The 21,356-nt window shown below is 41.8% G+C and overlaps 1 protein-coding gene across 1 annotated transcript; it reads left to right on the top strand.

Annotated features, from left to right (window-relative positions):
• Positions 1 to 1,241: 1,241 nt before the first annotated feature.
• Positions 1,242 to 8,551, top strand: LOC118345683. The gene is made up of 5 exons (XM_035687017.1): positions 1,242 to 2,325; positions 2,409 to 3,336; positions 3,532 to 3,965; positions 8,307 to 8,393; positions 8,535 to 8,551. Exons 1-5 carry the CDS (start codon positions 1,242 to 1,244, stop codon positions 8,549 to 8,551), a joined length of 2,550 nt encoding a protein of 849 aa, XP_035542910.1.
• The last annotated feature ends 12,805 nt before the right edge of the window (positions 8,552 to 21,356 follow it).

The raw sequence follows: 21,356 nt of genomic DNA, 5'->3' as shown, positions 1-21,356 counted from the left end.
TTTGTGATTGGAGTTGTTGGTTTGATTGGATTGGATTGGTTATTGGTTATTGAGGAATGTGGATTTGTGTTGGTACATGTGCATATCATTATTTCATGCATGATCATGTTTGTAAAGGAAAACTGGGTTTTCGTGTATTGCATTCATGTTCATGTGTTTATGAAAACTGGGTTTTCATGTGAATGATTTGTTGGGTGCGTGTGTATCACGAACCCCAAGCCGAGATGAGGCATTATCTCGGTGGAGCTCCTCTGGTTACTCGGGAGCGGAATAAACTGAGTAACGTCCCCTGGATTGTCGCTGGGCGACAATGGGATCGGACGAGAGATTCGTGCCGACTCCGTGGTCCTTCTACTGGCGGGGACTAGAGGATGTCTGGCCATGTACGCGCTGGGCGCGGAACTGGGCATCGCTACGAAGCCAGGACATGCGGATGGTCCCTAGGGGAGGCCATGGTGCATAGGGTATTGACGGATTAAATGGACTATTTTCTGAGAAAATAGTGTGAGTTGGATTTTGTGTAAATCATTTTCTGGGAAAATGTTTTACGGATTATTTTTTGGGCCAAATGAGATTTTTGGCATGTGTTGGAAAATTATCATTTTCGGGGAAAATGATATTTTGAGGAAAATGCATATTTCTTCATATGCATGCATGTTAGTTGTATTAAATGCATTCTATTCCTGAGATTATTTTTGGGTTATACTTACCTGCGGTACCAATCTGTGGTAACGCAGATTTTGATGCAGATGAGGAGGAGGAGGGTGAGCCTGAGGAGACGGCTCCGCCCGAGGAATGATCTGGGATCACTAGCTTGTTATTTATTTTACTCTTTTTTGTATATTTTGGGACATGTGTTAACTTTATTTTGGATGACTGTATAACTGCTTTTAAATCTTTACTGATGTTTACTTGTATTTAAATTCTGGTACTTAGTTGACTAATCCACAAGGCTATTGTTGTACACCGCTGCATGTACACACTCTTAACGCTCGCTGGGATGTGTGACCGAAAACTTTAAATTATTTTATTGTTTTAAAATAATTTTTTTTTAAAGTGTTGTAAGTTAAATGATTATTTTAAAAATAAATATGTGTTATTATGAGTTTATTGTTGTTTTATTTTATGTTAATTGATGTTATTTAATTTAATTTTATCTTATTGTATTTTTTGTGTTGCTTTGGTTGAGTTTGGTTTTATCTGGATTTAAGCGGGGTTGGAGGTTGCTCTATGACAGGACTATGGTGAGACCAAGAAGGCAAGCTAATGTGCCCGAAGATGAGCTATCCAGGGGTGAAAGAGACGATGCCATTGCAAGGGCGTTGAATAAGATGTCAGACTTGTACGAGCAGAATTTCCGACCGCCGCAAGGAGATCTAAATAGTGCGGTCCAAGTGGGGTGCACCTATGAGCGCTTCCTGGCGCATAGGACTCCTACCTTTACTGGGGAAGAGGATCCAATGCGAGCTAGGAGATGGATTCTAGATTTGGAAAGGACCTTTGAAGTCTGTGGGTGTACTGAGGTCCAGATGGTTTTGTATGCAAGTTATATGCTACAAGGTGAAGCAGCATACTGGTGGGAGACCAAGCGGTCACTCCTAGAAATGGAGTTCGGATCCTTGGCTGCTGTGTCCTGGCAGCGGTTTAAAAAGGAATTTGATGATCGATACTTTCCTGTTTCAGTGAGAAGGCAGAAGGCTCGGGAGTTTAATAATTTGGTTCAAGGAGGTATGACGGTCGAGCAATATGCAACGAAATTTATGGAGCTTGGACGGTTCGCTCCTCACCTCATTGCCACCGAAGAGCTGCAGGTGGAGCGTTTTATGGAGGGTCTGGGCCCTGAAGTATGCAGACAAGTGGCTTGTCTCCAGATTGTGGAATTTCAGAAGCTGGTAGACTTGGCCAGTATCACAGAGCGCGAGAATAGCTTTGTAGTGGGATCCCCTCCAGGTCAGAAAAGACGGAGTTATCTTGGTGAAGGAAGCAGTTCTGGATCGCCACAGAAATTTGTTCAGAGGACCGGGACCCGTCCACAGACAACCTCCGGTGTTCGTGCAGGAGGCCGGACTCCAGTATGCCCGAGATGTAGTAGAGCCCATGAGGGTGATTGTGGTCAAAGGGGCATTCAGTGTTTTAGATGTGGCCAGCCGGGTCACTTTGCTCGGGAGTGTCCCAGTCTAGTTCAAGGAGGTCAAGGAGGACGAGGAGGTCGTCGAGGTGGAAGGGGCAACCAGAGACAGTTGGTACAAGCCCGAGTTTATGCGGTGACTCCTGGCGACGTGGATTATGAGGCTCCAGAGACCCACGATGCTGGAGTGATTACTGGTATGTATGTAGTTATTTTATTTGGGTTTATTGTTTGGTGTGGTTGGGTTTTTTGAATTTGTTTGGTGGTTGTGTTGCATCAGGAAGAGTTCGTCTATATGATTTTTATGCTTGTACTTTGTTTGATTCTGGGGCGTCCCAATCTTTTGTGTCTGCCACGTTTGCACGAATGTGCAATTTGGTTACAGAACCTCTACCACAATCCTTAGTTGTGGCTCTTCCTAATAGCGAGATCGTGTGTTGCTCCAAGGTTGCTTTGGGTTGTCCTTTGGATCTTGGTGGAAGGACACTGGATGCAGATTTGATTGTATTCAAGTTGCTTGGTTTTGATATAATTTTGGGTATGGATTGGCTGTATCGTTATTCTGCGAATATTGATTGTAGAAGACGAGTAATTGGTTTTCAACTTTCGGATGAGGACTATTTAGAATTCGTGGGAAGTAAGTTAAAGGCAAGACCATCAGTTATATCAGCAGTTCAAGCTAAGAAAGATATAGCTTGTGGGGCAGATGCTTTTTTGGTCCAAGTCGTATCTACACCATCTGAGAAGAAATCTTTAGCCGATATTCCAGTGGTGGAAGAATTTCCCGATGTGTTCGTGGATGAGTTACCTGGATTGCCTCCCGTTCGTGACATGGAATTTGTTATTGATCTGGAACCCGGGGCGGCTCCTGTGCATAAGGCTCCTTACCGCATGGCACCGGCCGAGTTAAAAGAGTTGAAGACACAATTGCAAGAATTGGTTGACAAAGGATTTATTCAGCCTAGTACTTCGCCCTGGGGAGCGCCTGTTTTGTTTGTCAAGAAGAAAGATGGTACTCTCAGAATGTGCATAGACTATCGGGAGCTTAACAAGGTGACTATCAAGAACAAGTACCCTCTTCCAAGAATTGATGATCTGTTTGATCAGCTTCAGGGAGCAGCTGTCTTTTCGAAGATTGACTTGAGATCAGGGTACTATCAGCTGAGGATAAGGGATAAGGACGTGCCCAAGACTGCTTTCAGGACGAGGTATGGGCATTATAAATTTAAAGTGATGTCTTTTGGGTTAGCGAACGCTCCAGCCGCTTTTATGGATTTAATGAATCGGGTGTTTCGACCCTTTTTGGATTCTTTTGTGGTGGTGTTTCTTGACGACATTCTGATTTATTCCCGAGACTTGGAAGAGCATGCTTGTCACCTTCGTCTGGCGCTTGGGAAATTAAGAGAGCATCAATTGTACGCTAAGTTGAGCAAGTGTGAATTCTGGTTAGAAGAAGTTAAGTTTCTTGGACATGTGATTTCTCAAGAAGGGGTGGCTGTAGATCCTAGTAAAGTAGAAGCTGTTTTGTCATGGCCTCGCCCTTCAACAGTTCGTGAGATACGAAGTTTCTTGGGACTTGCCGGTTACTATCGAAGATTTGTGGAAAGTTTTTCTCGACTATCAGGACCTCTCACTGCCTTGACTAGGAAGAATACGGAGTTTGTATTGTCTGACAAATGTGAGAGAAGTTTTCAAGAGTTGAAGAGAAAATTGACAATGGCACCTGTTTTGGCACTTCCAGAGCCACACAAGCCATTTGTGACTTTTAGTGATGCATCCAAACTCGGGTTGGGATGCGTTCTTATGCAAGAGGGACGGGTTGTTGCTTATGCATCTCGTCAGCTGAAAATTCATGAAAGGAATTATCCCACCCATGATTTGGAGTTGGCGGCAATAGTTTTTGCTCTTAAGATTTGGCGGCATTATCTGTATGGAGAAGCCTGTGAAGTTTATACTGATCACAAGAGCTTGAAGCATCTGTTTACCCAGAAGAATCTCAATATGAGACAGAGGCGGTGGTTAGAGCTGATTAGCGACTATCAATGTGAGATCAAGTATCATCCAGGAAAGGCGAATCTAGTCGCTGATGCTTTGAGTAGAAAATCTCAACAAGTGGATGAAGCAGAGTCATCAGATCTGGACTCTCTCCTTTGTGGAATGAGGAGACTTCTTATCGAGAGTTCACAGCAAGAGGAATTGTTATCGTCAGTCTTGGATGTCCGAGTAGTGGATTTTGAAGAATTGAAGACTCTTCAAAGAAGGGATCCTACATTGTTAGCTATCAGGAAAAGAGTCAGGAAGTCTAGAGGACCCTTGCATTACAACTTGGATAAGGATGGTATTCTTCGGTTTCGGGATTGTAGAGTGATTCCCCGAGATTCTGAATTTAAAGAGCGGATTTTGGCAGAAGCCCATGCGGCTCCTTATTCAGTTCATCCAGGAAGCACGAAGATGTATCGAGATTTAAAGAGGAATTTCTGGTGGGAAGGAATGGAGTTGGACATCGCTTTGTTTATTGAGAAATGTGACACGTGTCGTCGAGTAAAGGCTGAGCATCAAAGACCTGCTGGTAGACTTCAACCTCTCCCTATTCATGAGTGGAAGTGGGATGATATTTCTATGGATTTTGTTGTGGGTTTGCCGAGGACTCCTAGTGGGAAGAACTCAATTTGGGTGATTGTTGATCGGTTGACCAAGAGTGCCCATTTCTTGCCTGTTAATAATACTGACTCTTTGGGTAAGTTGACTCGGTTATATGTCAAGGAGATAGTGCGTTTGCATGGAGTACCCAAGAGCATCGTGTCAGATCGGGACCCGCGGTTTACGTCCCATTTTTGGAAGAGCTTGCAGGCAGCTTTAGGCACTAAGTTGAAGTTTAGTTCTGCGTATCACCCTCAAACAGACGGTCAATCAGAGCGTACTATTCAGACTCTGGAGGATATGTTGCGGTCTTGTGTCATGGAATTTCAAGGAAGTTGAGAGAATCATTTGCCGCTTATCGAGTTCTCTTATAATAACAGTTTTCATTCCTCCATTCAGATGGCCCCGTATGAAGCTTTGTATGGAAGGAAGTGTAGATCGCCCTTGTGTTGGGATGAAGTCGGCGAGAGCAAATTGTTTGGGCCTGAGATAATTCAAGAAATGAAGGATCAAGTTCAATTTATAAGGACTAAAATGGCGGAAGAGCAAAGTCGCCAGAAGAGTTACGCAGATACAAGAAGAAGAGACTTATCCTTTGAAGTAGGTGATTGGGTTTATCTTAAAGTCTCTCCTATGAAAGGCGTTAAGCGCTTTGGTAAGAAAGGAAAGCTCAGTCCAAGGTATGTTGGCCCTTTTCAGATCGTAGAGAAAGTTGGGCTTGTTGCTTATAGAGTTGCCTTGCCGGATTATTTTGGGGATGTTCATGATGTGTTTCATGTGTCTTCGTTGAAGAAGAGTTTTGGACAGCAAGAGCCACGTTTGTTGACCCTGAACGCATTCAACTTCAGCCTAACCTTACTTATGAAGTTGCCCCGACGCAGATCGTGGATCGGAAAGAGCAAAGATTAAGGTCCAAGACAATACCTATGGTGAAAGTGTCATGGGGTGATCCGTTGGCTCAAGATTACTCTTGGGAAAGAGAAGCCGGCATGAGAGAGCATTATCCTTACTTGTTTGTTTGATTTTGACGGTATGTTCTAAGTATGCTCTCGGTTGAATCTTGTTCCTGTCTTAGTTTAATGTTTGACCTTGCTAATTTCGAGGACGAAATTTTTTTTAAGGGGGGGAGGATGTAACACCCCGTATTTTAGTGTATTTTTATTGAAGGATTATTTTTATGTTATTCAAAAAATTATTCTCTTGTTTTAAAATTACTGGATTTTAATTGGGTTATTTTTATGATTTTTAATTTGGTGAAAATTATTTTTATGTGCTTTCTTAATATTTATTTATTGTTGTGCATTTAAACTGCTTTTAATATTTAAATTAATTACTGTGAGATTTAATTATTTCAATTTGACTTTACCATTACGTTTAAATTATTTTATTTAATTTGTGGTTTTAAAATCATTTCCGTTGGATCATTTTCGTGACCCAAGTTATGAGGATTGGACCTCATTTCTTTTTCCCTCTTTTTCTTTCCTCTCCTTTTCTTTTCCTTCCTTTTTCTCTTTTTCCCTTATTTTCCTTCGGCTTATTTCTTCTCCCGCGCACGGACTCTCTCTCTCTCCCCGTGCGACTTCGGCCTCCACCCCAGCCCGCCGCCGTCCGTCGGCGGTGGTCGACACCGCCCGGTCCCTTGCATTCCTCAGCTGCCGGCCGTCCTCCCCCACCAATATCACCACCGTTCGTGCCACCGTTAGCCCCCACGAAGCCCACAAAGCCACGGCACCACTTTCGCTCCAGCGCCGCCGTCGCTCCACCTCCGGCCACCATCTTCCTACCACTTCATCCCCGACCTCTTGGCAATCCTTTGGACCCAACCCCGGCTCCGATCCGTCACCGGTGAAGCCCCACCAAGTCCATCTCCGATTTCGGCATTTTTGGCCTTAAACCACCATTTGCGCCGTCATTCACGGCAAACCACCACCACCATTGGCTTCACCAACCTCTCTAGGCCCTACCCTATCATTTTGGGGTCTTCGTTTGTCTCCGTTGAAAAGTGGGTATTTGTGACCCACGGCCACAGTGTATTTTACACTGTGGTGTTGCTCAGACGTCGCCTTTTTCAGCTTCGTGATCCTCCGGAAATTATCTTATAGCGCTATAAGTATTTCTCCAAAGAGTTCTCATGAATTTTATATATTTTTGCACTAATGCATTTCACTGTATTTTTTTTGGCATGCCGGACTGAGTCCGAGGAGTACGGGGGTCGGATGGATTTATGATTGGAGTTGTTTGGGTTGGTTTGATTGGATTGGTTATTGGTTATTGAGGGATGTGGATTTGTGTTGGTACATGTGCATATCATTATTTCATGCATGATCATGTTTGTAAAGGAAAACTGGGTTTTCGTGTATTACATTCATGTTCATGTGTTTATGAAAACTGGGTTTTCATGTGAGAATGGAATTTGGGTGCGTGCGTATCACGACCCCAAGCCAAGATGGGGCATTATCTCGGTGGAGCTCCTCTGGTTACTCGGGAGCGGAATAAACTGAGTAACGTCCCCTGGATTGTCGCTGGGCGACAATGGGATCGGACGAGAGATTCGTGCCGACTCCGTGGTCCTTCTGCTGGCGGGGACTAGAGGATGTCTGGCCATGTACGCGCTGGGCGCGGAACTGGGCATCGCTACGAAGCCAGGACATGCGGATGGTCCCTAGGGGAGGCCATGGTGCATAGGGTATTGGCGGATTAAATGGACTATTTTCTGGGAAAATAGTGTGAGTTGGATTTTGTGTAAATCATTTTCTGGGAAAATGTTTTACGGATTATTTTTGGGCCAAATGGGATTTTTGGCGTGTGTTGGAAAATTATCATTTTCGGGGAAAATGATATTTTGAGGAAAATGCATATTTCTTCATATGCATGCATGTTAGTTGTATTAAATGCATTCTATTCCTGAGATTATTTTTGGGTTATACTTACCTGCGGTACCATTCTGTGGTAACGCAGATTTTGATGCAGATGAGGAGGAGGAGGGTGAGCCTGAGGAGACGGCTCCGCCCGAGGAATGATCTGGGATCACTAGCTTGTTATTTATTTTACTCTTTTTTGTATATTTTGGGACATGTGTTAACTTTATTTTGGATGACTGTATAACTGCTTTTAAATCTTTACTGATGTTTACTTGTATTTAAATTCTGGTACTTAGTTGACTAATCCGCTGCGTTGTTGTTGTACACCGTTGCATGTACACACTCTTGGCACGTTCGTTGGGATGTGTGACCGTGTTGTCATCATCCCGGCGTCTCGATTCCCGTGTTTTCCTTACATGGGGGTCGGGGGCGCCACAACTTGTATATTAAATTGTCTTAAAAGCATTGATTTACAGAGTGCTATTTATAGCCGAATACAGAGGACTACACAGAGTTGGTTATAATGGTAAGCAGGTGGTGCGCACTAGCATTTCTAGGCCACCTATGACACGGCTGTAACAGAAAAGATTCGTCACTACAAAAGCAACAATAACATAATTATTTAGAAGAAGATCTAGAAGATTCTGTTGAGAAGAATGCTTGAATTTATTCTTAAGGAGCTAAGGTAGAAGTTGTGAGCGATTCTTTGGTCCCTGGTGCTGAGATCGAGCTCAACAGAATTTATATTGCTTATATTGTTCAAGGTCAGAACCAAGTAAATATGTACAAATTCTCTAGAAAAAAACATCAATCCATCATATATATATACAAAACCTAGAACTACGGAAGACGATAGAAAGAGGCATTGTTTTCTTTGTACATCCTCTTTCTCACACCATTTACAGTCTATCTTCATCTGTGATCCCTCTCTCTAAACTTCTCTTTCAATCTCTTGATTTTGCTTATATCTCCCTTTAGCTTTCTTCTCTTTCTGCTTTTTACCGATACTCCAGAACCCGAAACCCTGAACACCGAAAACTCCCCCCGAAAGCCCTAAACACCCTACACCTTGAACCCTGAAACCCTGAGCCCCGAAAATCCTAAACCCTGAACCCAGTACCCTGAACCCTGAATAAACAAAACCCAAAACCCCAGAACCCTAAACAGTATACCCTAAAACCCTAAACCCCTAAACCTTAAACCCTAAACCAAAACCCCAAACCCTAAAATCCTAAATCCTAAAACCCTAAACCTTGAACCCTAAACCCTAACCCCTAAACCCCGAAAACCCTAAACCCTAAGCCCTAAACCTGAAACCCTAAACCCTAAGCCCTAAACCTTGAAACTTGAACCCCGAAAACCCTAAACCTTAAACCTCAAAAACCCTCAACCTTGAATCCTGAAAGCCCTAAACCTTGAACCCTGAACCTCGAAATCCCTAAGCCTTGAAACAGTGGACCTCTTAACCCTGGAACACTAAACTGTGAGTTGGATGTTTGGATGTTCGAGTTAGCATAACGTAAGACTGAACTCTGCTGAGTTTGAGAGCCAAACGTAGCCTAAACCTTCAAGCCCAGAACCCTGAAAAGCCAAAACCTTGAACCTAGAACCCTGAAACCATGAACCCCGAATACCCAACACCCAGAACCCCAAACCCCGAACACCGAAAACTCCCCCCAAAACCCCAAAAAACCCTAAACCATGAAACCCCAGAAACCTAAGACGTGAACCACGAACCCCTGAACCACCGAAATCCAAGAACCTTGAACCCTGAACCCCGAAAATCATAAACCCTGAACCCAGTACCCTGAACCCTGAATACACAAAACACAGAACCTAAAACCCAGAACCCCGAAAACCCTAAACCATAAACCCCAAACCCTAAAACCCTAAATCCTAAAACCCTAAACCTTGAACCCTAAACCCTAACCCCTGAACCCCAAAAACCAAAAACCCGAAACCCTAAACCCTAAGCCCTAAACCTTGAAACATGAACCCCGAAAACCCTAAACCTTAAACCTCGAAAACCCTAAACCTTGAAACCTTGAACCCTGAAAACCCTAAACCTTGAACCTTGAACCTCGAAATCCCTAAGCCTTGAAACCTTGAACCCCTTAACCCTGGAACCCTAAACCCTAAACCACGGAAATCCCAGAACCTCGAACCCTGAAACCCTGAACCCCGAAAATCATAAACCCTGAACCCAGTACCCCGAACCCTGAATACATAAAACCCAGAACCCTAAAACCCTAAACCCTAAACCCTAAAACCCTAAACTGTAAAACGCTAAACCTTGAACCCTGAAACCTTGAACCCCGAATACCCTAAACCCTAAACCTTAAACCTCGAAAACCCTAAACCTTGAACCCCGAAAACTCGACACCCTGAACCCCAAAAACCCTAATCCCTGAACCCCAGAAACCTAAACCTTGAACCACAAAACCATAAACCCTTAACCCTGAACCCCGAGAACCCTCAAAGCCTAATCCCTACACCTTAAACCCCGAATACCCAAAACCCAGAACCCCAGAACCCTAAACCCTAAACCTTGAAACCTTGAACCCCGGAAACCCGAAACCCTGAACCCTGAACCCCGAAAACCCTGAACCCTGAACCCTGAACCCTGAACCCTGAACCTCGAAAACCCCTTGGACCCTGAAACCCTGAAACCCTGAACCCGGAATACCCAAAACCCAGAACCCCATAACCCTAAACCTTGAACCACAAGGTTCCCTAAACCCCAGGAACCAAGAACCCTAAACCCCAGGTTGTGGGTCCCACGTGTCAGAACGTTTTGAGTTGGGATGAGTTTAGTAATTTGAGAGTTGGGTGATTGGATGTTAGACTCAGCTCAAAGTTAGATTGAACTCAGCTGAGTTTGAGAACCAAACGCAGCCTAAACCTTGAAGCCAAGAACCCTGAACTATGAACCTTGAACCCCGAAAATCGTAAATCCTAACACCTGAACCCTAAACCCTAAACCTTGAAACCTTGAACCCCGAAAATCCGAAACCTTAAACCCTGAAACCCGAAAACCCTAAACCCTGAACCTTAAACCCTAAACCATGAACCCGAAGCCCGAAAACCCTAAACCAATAAACCCCAGAACCTGAAATCTTGAACCCCAACAACTCCCCCCGAACGCCGGAAATCCCAGAACCTTGAACCCAGAACCCTAGTACCCTCAACCCTGAAAACATAAAACCCAGAACCCTAGTACCCTCAACCCTAAAAAGTAAACCCTCAACCCTAAACTGTAAACCTTGAACCACAAAACCGCAAACCCTTAACCCTGAACCCCGAGAACCCTCAATGCCTAATCCCTACACCTTGAACCCCGAATACCCAAAAGCCAGAACCCCAAAACCCTAAACCTTAAACCTCGAAAACCCTAAACCATGAAACCTTGAACCGCAAAACCGTAAACCTTAAAACTTGAACCACTGAACACCGAAAACCCTAAACCCTAAACACTAAAACCTGAACCCGAACCCCGAAAACCCTAAACCAATGAACCCCAGAAGCTGAAACCCTGAACCCCGAAAACTCCCGCCTAAAGCCCTAAACACCCTAAACATTGAAACCCTAAACCCTGAACCCCAAATACTTAAATTCCAGAACCCTAGAACACTAAACCTTGAACCACAAAACCGTAAACCTTGAAACTTGAACCCCTAAACCCCGAAAACCCTGAACCTTGAATAGCCAAAACCCAGAACCCCAGAACCCCAGAACCCTAAACCTTGAGCCACAAGGTTCCCTAAACCCCAGGTTGTCGGTTCCACGTGTAAGAAGGTTTTGAGTTGGGATGGGTTTAGAAATTTGAGAGTTGGGCATTTGGATGTTAGACTCAGCTTAAAGTTAGATTGAACTCAACTGAGTTTCAGAACCAAATGCAGCCTAAACCATGAAGCCCAGAACCCTGAACTATGAACCCTGAAAATTGTAAATCCTAAAACCTGAACCCTAAACCCTAACCCTTGAAACCTTGAATCCCGGAAACCCGAAACCCTGAACCCTGAACCCTGAAAACCCTAAACCCTGAACCCTGAACCTCGAAAACCATAAACCTTGAACCCTGAAACCCTGAAACCCAGTACCCTGAACCCTAAACACCCAGAACCCCATAACCCTAAACCCCGAACCACAAGGTTCCCTAAACCCTAGGAACCAAGAACCCTAAACCCCAGGTTGTGGGTCCCACATGTAAGAAGGTTTTGAGTGGGGATGAGTTAAGTAATTTGAGAGTTGGGTGATTGGATGTTAGACTCAGTTTAAAGTTAAACTGAACTCAGCTAAGTTAGAGGACCAAACGCACCCTAAACCTTGAAGCCCAGAACCCTGAACTATGAACCCTGAACCCCGAAAATCGTAAATCCCAAAACCTGCACCCTAAACACTAAACCTTGAAACCTTGAACCCCGAAAACCTGAAACCATGAACCCTGAACCCCGAACACCCTAAACCCTGAACCCTAACCCTAAACCCTAAAACCTGAACCCGAAGCCCGAAAACCCTAAACCAATAAACCCCAGAACCTAAAACCTTGAACCCCAACAATTCCGCCCGAACCTCGGAAATCCCAGAACCATGAACCCCGAAACCCTGAACCCTAGTACCCTCAACCCTGAATACATAAAACCCAGAACGCTAAACAGTAAACCCTAAAACCCTAAACCCCTAAACCCTAAACCTAAACCCTAAAACCCTAAACCCTAAATCCTAAAACCCTAAACCCTAAAACCCTCAACCCTAAACCCTAAACCTTGAACCCTAACCCCTGAACTCCAGATACCCAAAGCCCTAAACCCTAAACCTTAAACCATGAAACTTGAAACCCGAACCCTGAACCCCGAAAACCCTGTATCGGGATGAGTTTAGTAATTTGAGTGTTGGGTGTTTGGGTGTTAGACTCAGCTTAAAGTAAGATTGAACTCAGCTGACATTGAGAACCAAACGCAGCCTAAACCCTAAACCCTAAACCCTAAACCCTAAATCCTAAAACTTGACCCAAAACCCAAAACCATGAACCTTGAACCCTGAGCCATGAACCCCAGAACCCGAACCTCGAAAACCCTAAACCAATGAACCCCATAACCCTAAACCCTGAACCCCGAACCCCTGAACCCCGGAACCGAAACCATAAACCCTAAACCCCAGTACGCTAAAGCCCACATACCCAAAACCCTTCCACCCTAAACCCTAGTACCCTAAAGCCCGAATACCCTAAACCCTTCAACCCTAAACCCTAAAACCCTAAACCCCAGTACCCTAAAGCTCGAATACCCAAAACCCTTCAACCCTAAGCCTTGAACCCCGAAAACCCTAAACCCTGAACCCCAATACCCTAAAGCCCGAATCCCCAAAACCCTTCAACCCTAACCCCTAAAACCCTAAACCCTAAACCCTGAACTCCAGTACCCTAAAGCCCGAATACCCTTCAACCCTAAACCGTAAAAGTATCTGTGATTCCTGTGTACTTGAATTTCTGGTGCTAAATGGAAACTCAATACACAGTTGGCGCAGCCTTCAGCGATTTAGCATCTGTTGATGGTATTATAAATAATTTCAATCCTTCTTGTAGTACCTGATGGAGGTTTTACCGTGTTATAGAACAGAAATGTGAATATTCGTTGTACGGTTTCTTGCTTAATGCTATATTTTCATTAATCCTCAATGATTTTTTTGTTCTAGCTCTATGGCTATTTCACTTTTAGCATTAAGTATTGGGAGTATATGTGCCCAAAAAGCAATTTTGTAGTGGGTCTTGCTCCATCTCAATTAAGCACATTGTCCTTAAACAAATATAAAAATAACCTGAGAAATTGGAAAGAGAGAGATCCAACCGCATCATTTTGTGAGGGCAGCCTGCAATTTTCATATGTATCCTCCTTGTATAGTATTTTGAGCATTTGCCATTTTTGACGTGTTAGCTCATATTTAATTAATGGAATGTGGCTTGGTGACAGGGACATGGAGCTTGTCATTTCCACCAATGGGAGGGGTACCCAGGAAGTTATCACAATAAATGACCTTGTAAAAGAATGCAAACTTGATGTATTTGCAAATTCTTCTTCAAAAAGCATGGCCCGTGGCTTGGGTGATTTGAGTATTGAGCATTCAGAAAGGATAAAGTTTGAGTCACCGGAGATGGAAAATCCTCAACAACAATCCCCTAGTTTTGTGGCTCTAGATGGACATTTTGAGAATGAACAATAACCCCTCATAGAGAGTGGGGGACAGGACGAAACATTTGATGTTTCAAACCCTACAAAGTATATCGACCCGTCACATGTTGAGGCCTCTTCAACTCTCCAAGACCTAGTATTGTTGGGGGCTAAATTGAGGGATCCCATTGTGAAGAAAACATTCCTAATGTCCCATGCAACAGCTTGGGTTGAGGTTCATTGTCGACAGACACAGTTTTGGATGCAGATCACCGCTGCTAGAGACAAATCTACACAAGGTATTTCTTGTGCATATATAGGTTCAATCTGTATCTTTAGCTGATGTTTCTCTAGCTGCCTTCTAGTTTAGCTGACTTGCCTCACCATTGCCGCAATTATTAACAAATTTTTCTTTTCTTTTCTTTTTAAATGACAGGTTATGCAAGTCAAATTTTAGGTCATCATGTTCTGGGTTGGTGGGCCCGGCTCGCTTTCCTTCCTTCTCGATGCTTACCAGTTCCTCCAACTAAGCCTTTCTTTTGTTGCACATAAAACTTTAGCACCATTATTTGGTTTTTTCCTCTAATTTTATAGGAAAAGAGATTCTCAACCAGGCATTTAAATTTGATGAAACAAAGTGCAACATCTGATTTCTGTTTAAGAGGAAACATCCATGAAAATCGAGAAAAGTCATCAATAAATAAAATATAATATTTACAGCCACTGATTGACATTACAGGAGAGGTCCATACATCAGAGTGAATAAGTTCAAGAGGATGGCTAGACTTGTGTAGGGAATCTGGAAAGGGGAGTTTATGGCTTTTTGCCATTTGATAAAATTCACAAACATGATGTAGTTTGTGTGAACCAGAAACAGAAATAAGAGAGTCATGAGTGAGGTGGCGGATGGTAGACTCTGAAGGATGGCCTAATCTGGAATGCCAAGTTTGAACAGGTCCTGTAATGCCTAGGAAAGCAGTGAATGTAGAACTGAGAGCTGAATGTGGCTTCTTTTTATTGGATTTAATGTGCTGAAGATAAATGGGATAGAGGCCTGCTTCACTCGGGCCTTGAAGGAGGACTTTTTTGGTCTGCATGTCCTTCACAACAAAAGAAGAGGCAGTAAGTACAAAGTAGCAATTATTATCTTGACATAGACGCTGAATGGACAGTAGATTAGAGGAAGCATTTGGACAATGTAAGATGTTGGATAACATAAAGGATTGCTTGTTTGTTTTGATGAGAGGAACCAGTATGATTAATAAACAAACCTCCACCATTACCAACAGTTACTTGGGCAGGTCCTTGATATGGTTGCTGTTGTAAAGTCAGATTTTCCAGTGCAGAGATGACATGATTATTAGCACCACTATCAAGGAACCAAGGTTGTTCATCTTCCTGCATTACATGTGTATGTGCAGCCATGGTAGCCAATTGAGAGGGGGGGTGTCTCCCTTGGTATGAGTAGTCCATTCAATGGTAACAATCAAGGGCTTGATGACTTGTTTTGCCACAAATCTGGCAAGGAGGTCGATTATTAGAGAAGAATGGACCAGTGTTGGAGGTTTTACCTGTTGACTGGGCAGCAGAAGATGTAGCAGTAGACTGTCGAGGACCATTGAATGGTTTGCTAGTATGAAACTGTCTGGGTTTTTTGTTATTGTAAGGAGGCTTAGACTTGTGAGAGAAGAAGGCTATTTGGATGGTTTCTAGTGGGACAAGTTTCTGTTGAGTGTTAAGAAGTTGCTCATAATTAAGGAGTTCTGTTTGAAAATCTTCAAAGGTAATGGAAGACTCACGGGTGGCAAAGCTAAGAGAGGTGACAAAGGGGTGATATGTGGAATTAAGACCCCCAACAACATAGGAAATCAGATCTTCCTCATCAACTGGTTTACCTACAGCAGCAAGTTGGTCAGACCAGCTTTTGGCATTGAGGAGATAGTCTATGCATGATTTGTTGCCTTGATTCAATGTTTGGAGTTGTCTTTTAAGGTGAGAAATTCTGGATCGAGAATGAGGTGCAAATCTGGTTGCCAAGGTGGTCCAAACTTGGCAAGATGTATTTTGTCCATAAACAGTAGACAAAACCTTCTCTGTAAGAGTGGCATTTATCCATGCCAAAATGAACTGATCCTTCTTTTGCCATAACAAATAATCAGTGTTAATGACAGAAGTTGGTTTGCCTTCATTATCAGTGACAAACTGAGAGGGACATGGCTCAAAGCCATCCACAATACTCATTAGATCATGGCTACGCAGTACAGGTACAAACTGAGTAGTCCAATTGAGATAATTGGCTCCATCTAACCTAACAGAGACTAAGGAAGTGATGTTTGGAATGGTGAAGGTAGCAGCGGAGACGTGTGGGGAAGCCATAAGAATCTAAGTGGTGTAAGCCAATACGGGCTCTGGTACCAAGTTAGATAACTGAGAATTCTGGTTCAAAGTGATACCAGATGATGAGTGTGTATTATATATTTATAGGACTTTACAAGATAAGATATATACACGTGCAAAACAGAAAGATAAGATATATACAAGTGCAAAACAGAAAGAGATAAGCTTGATACAAAGTAATTCAAATATACAACTAAGTTTATCTATTATCTATATCTTTGAACTCAGATTGGATAGACTTGATCTGTTGAGTTTGAATATCATGGTTAACAATAAATAGCGTATGGTGTAAAAATATATAATATTATAAATTGAGTTATTAAAAGTTTAAAACATATGGTGCCTTTTCCGTGTTGGGAGTAGAAGTGGCAATTCAAGACCTTAAGTTAGGAGACTCGAATCATCTGGACCAAAATCCAACCAGTTTGCCTGTTCAATTAAAACCCAATACATATAATGTGCCATAAGCCCAGCCCAGCAATTTGCTTATGTTGTTTGAATTTACACCAGCTCTTTACCTTCAACCCAGAGACGATGATTCGGCCTTTGGATAAAATATTAAAGCGGGCCTAAGAAATATTAGCCCGAATGCTGATGAGTAAAGTGTGTTAGGCATAATTGGGAAGTGTGTTCTGGACTGTGCTCTGAAGTGTGATTGTGAAATATGTGGCGTTGTGTGAATTGGGAAGAGTACACATAGAGTGTACTCTTGTGGCGTAACATGGAATAAGGAGGGTATACGTGAAATATACTCTCTTGGCATAGCATGGAATGGAAAGAGTACACATGGAGTGTATTCCATATGATAGAGTGATGCACCATATGACATGTATGTCATAGTGGTGATGTGGCGTAACGTGTGTGAAAAGACTACACGTGGAGTGTACTTCATGTGATGGATTGATGCACCATATGACGTGTATTACAAATAAATGCCTATATAAAAAATTTTAATGACATAATATTTTACTTTAAGATTAAATTAATGCGTCATCTATATATTTTAATATCATGAAATTTAAAACAATTTATTATAAAACCCATAAAATATCGCATGATTAGAGTTATTTTTGTAACGTCTTAATTGATGACGTAACCATTATAACCATTATTGGGAGATGCCAAATGCGAACACTTTATAACATACTTTTGATTTATTATCGAAATGATTAATTACATTTTTATTTTATTTTTATTTTATTATATAAAATGTGATATATTTATTATTAATAGATAATAAAAAATAATTCTATAAAAAATCACTTAATAATGATAAATATGTCATATTTTATATAATAAAATAAAAACATAACAGTAGTACAGTGTATAGAATTTTTCTATTAAAATTTCTCGATAAATCAAAATCCCCCAACGCAATTGGTACGGTCGATTTCCGCGGGTCATAATTACCCACAAGTTCCACGTGATCTTTTTCAAATTCACAAAATCTCGTCATATTATAAATCAGGAAAAGGGATACTTTATATTATAAGTTTGTTTCCTTCTCGTCTCTGTATATGTCTGTCCGTACCCTTTCGATCTGTTCGAAACCCTAATTTCATGCTTTTAAGCCACGATTTCCTGTTTACTGACTCTCCAATTGTTTGAATTCTCGACTTAAAGGTCCGGACTTTTACACATTCATTGTTCGAATCCGCTGCATCGCTCCGACCAGTTTACTTCATTTCCTCGTTCTTGAGGGCAATTCCCTCTTTGTCAAGGGATTTACACTGTAATTTTTATTTGAAGGGTGATAAGGCAGAGGTAGAGAGTGATCTTTCTTAAGATTGCGTGTGTGAGAAAGAAAGTGTTGGTTTTTTTTTGGAGCGGAGGATGAGATACGTACGATGAACGATGCCGGTACTGCATAGCGGAGCGTGCAGGGGCCGGGCAACAGCTAAGCAGCAGCAGCAGCAGCAGCAGCCGAGTCCTAATCCAATCGAAGTGGAGGAGGCAATTGCAACGAGGACGTGGCAAAGATGTGTGGCGGCAGCATCAGCGAACAACAAAAACAACAACAAACAGCAGCTGCACTAGAGAGGGGTTGATGAGAACGTAGTTCTCCCGGCGACGGAGAAGAAAGATAATCTAGGATTGGAGGAAGGCGGTGGTGGGGCGGAGAAGGAGGAGGTAGGGGAGACACAGATGGATGATTACGATAGTGGGGGGAGGAGCAATGACATGGTGCATGCCGGTGAAGACGAAGGAAGCACCCCTCCGCTTCCTAAGAAGGTTTGGGCCTTTTCTAGTATTTGGAGTGTTTAAATACTTAAGTTCGTTGTTGATTGTTTTGGGCTTTGTTTGTTGCTTTCTTAAGTATTACATAAGGACGTGATTGAAGACCGTGGCTGCAAATTTTCTTCTTTGGTTACTTTTGGTCGTCGTTTCCTTTGTTTGTATTTCCATTATGTGTGTTTTATGTTGTATGGGAGGTGGGGTTCTGTGAACGTTTGGGTTTGTTACGAGTCTTAAGTGAAAAAAAAAAGTTACTATTTACTGATAAAGAAAAAAGAAGTGAAGAGTCAATTATTTATGCTATGTATATACTTGCAATTGGGAATTTAGGAATCTGTTTCAGGACTTGGATGGTTTTCTATTTTGATTACTATGGGTGAGTTGGGAGTTAACTCATTCCAAGGGAACTAGTTTACTGGGGTCTGGGAATATAGTTTTTCAGTTGTTATCATAGCCTCAGACTGAGTGGGTTTGCATGGTTGAGCATCAAGTGAAGGGTGCATGATTATTTGAGAAGGCCCTTGTACCACATTGGTCGCAAAGGAAAGCTATATTCACTATCGAGATAATTGCAACAATGCAGTCGAGAATATTGTTGTAGCTGCTTTTGCCTGTCTAAATTACGTTGTTTGAACCATTTTATCAGAGAGATCAGTTTTTAGTGGATTACACTCGTATCGGTTGCTATAGACCGGCAGCACTTTTGCTAAGAATTGCGAGGATTTGCATGGACAATTAGGTGGTTACTTGGTACATAGTGTTGTATGTATGGATACGGGATATATAAATATAAATATATATATATATATATATTTATATATAAGTAGTGCTACATGTACTTGCATTTTTACTTACAAGACTCATTTCGTTAGTTTTATTTTGAAATTCAAATTTTAAAATTCAAATTTCATGATTTTCAGTATATCAATGACTAATATGTGATACGTGGAGAAGTAAGTTTTTTGTAAGTTTTTTTTTTTTAATTACATTTATCATTTTCCTATATATATAGCTATATAAATACGTATTTGTATTCTATTTGCCAGATTTGTGTGTTAAAGTTCATTTTTATCTATTTACTGATATGAATGGTTTAGGTGGCAACGGCGTATATATGTTATTTATTGTTTCTTTTTGTCACCATGTTCCATGATAATATCCTTATCTCTACTTGGTGTCATTTTACTGAATCTGTGAGAAGAACTACAAATAATGATGATCAGATGGTAATAAGATTTGTAGAATATTTCAGAAATGCCTTTGTAGGAACTCTTAGTTGAGATATGGGGACCAGCACCCATTATACTAATCGAATCCATATTTTCTTTGCAAAAGTGCACGATCAAATTGGAATCTTAGTGTGTGCATATTAGTTACTGGAAAGGTGTACATATTTACCATGGACCCATACATTCAGATAGGATGCTCAACACTCATAGAGGGCTTCATCTGATTTGTTAGATCTACTTTACAATAAAAGTAATTTTATAATATGACGAACTACATCGAGTCACATCAATTTGTGAGATTATTTTTGTGTAATCCCTTTATGACTACAGTACAACGCCATTTTATAATGCACTTTGGATGAAGGTGTGACTTATAGGAGTTAGCGATTTTTTAAAAGGTAAAATAATGTAACATCGTTTCACTACTATTGTCCATTCCCACCTTCCCACCATGTGATGAGGTTTTGCGGTTCAATTTTGAAGATGGTTTAGGAAAATATTTCTATTGGACAGTTCCTAAAAAATTGATAAAATAGTGTCTCGCATTTCGATTTTGTTCCACTACCCTGCAAATATTTGTGCATGTGTGTGTGTGTGTGTGATTAATTGATTTCTTTTGGTTTTGTTGCTGCAGGTTCAGGTTGGTGGTTCCCCATTGTACAGAATAGAGACTAGAGAGAAAATTGGGCAAGGGTGGCTTTCGACTTGACACGTTCGTCGCACGCCGCAAGTGCTATGAGGGCAGGGCTAAGGCTTCCGCATCAAAGCGAAGCAAGGGGTCTATGGACAGTGATGGCGCCTTTGATCCCTTTGGGCTTTGTGTCACTTTGCTGCAGGAGATTGAGCCCAAGTTGTCGGAGGATAATTGGTTCCGTGCCTATGCCGTGCTCCGTGATTCACCCATCGAGCGGCGGGGCTTTTTACATATGGATGGCGATATCGGCGATTGTGGGCCATGTGTTGTTGACTTCTATAATTTCGGTCAGCTCTAAGTTTTTATTTGAAAACACTTGTTTCTTGTTTTCCCGTTGTTTTTTATTTTTACCTGTTTATGTGATTTATGTTTGGACTGTTGGTTGTTTTTTATGACTGGTATATGAAAATTTTGGGGTGCTTTACTTCTATTCTGTTGGTCTTTTGAGGTACAGAGCTGATCAATGTATATTTCTTTGGTGTATCCTTTATTAATGTGTAAAATTAACATTGAATCTGTGTTTAGTATGTTATGCTATTACTACCAAGTACATATATCTTTTCTGTTATTCTGAGTGAGCTAGTATAATAATTTGTATCATTGGATAATTTTTAACATGAGTTTTCCATTTTGTAGGTGTTGTTGTTGCTCTTCTTTATAATAATTTAGGACTCGGTTGTTGTTGCTACTGCCCGACCCCTACGCGCTCATCTACGCAATACTGGCATCGTTCATCGTACGTATCTCATCCCCCGCTCCAAAAAAAACCCAACACTTTCTTTCTCACACACACAATCTCAAGAAATATCACTCTCTACCTCTACCTTATCACCCTTCAAATAAAAATCACAGTGTAAATCCCTCAACAAAGAGGGAATTGCCCTCAAGAACGAGGAAATGAAGCAAACTGATTGGAGCGATGTAGCAGATTCGAACAATGAATGGGTAAAAGTCCGGACCTTTAAGTTAAGAATTCAAACAATTGGAGAGTCAGTGAACAAGAGA

The sequence above is a fragment of the Juglans regia genome, unplaced genomic scaffold (assembly GCF_001411555.2).
Source record: "Juglans regia cultivar Chandler unplaced genomic scaffold, Walnut 2.0 Scaffold_37, whole genome shotgun sequence".
Lineage (NCBI taxonomy): Eukaryota > Viridiplantae > Streptophyta > Magnoliopsida > Fagales > Juglandaceae > Juglans > Juglans regia.
Note: the sequence above shows the minus strand (reverse complement) of the source record. Positions and strands in the feature narration are given on the sequence as shown.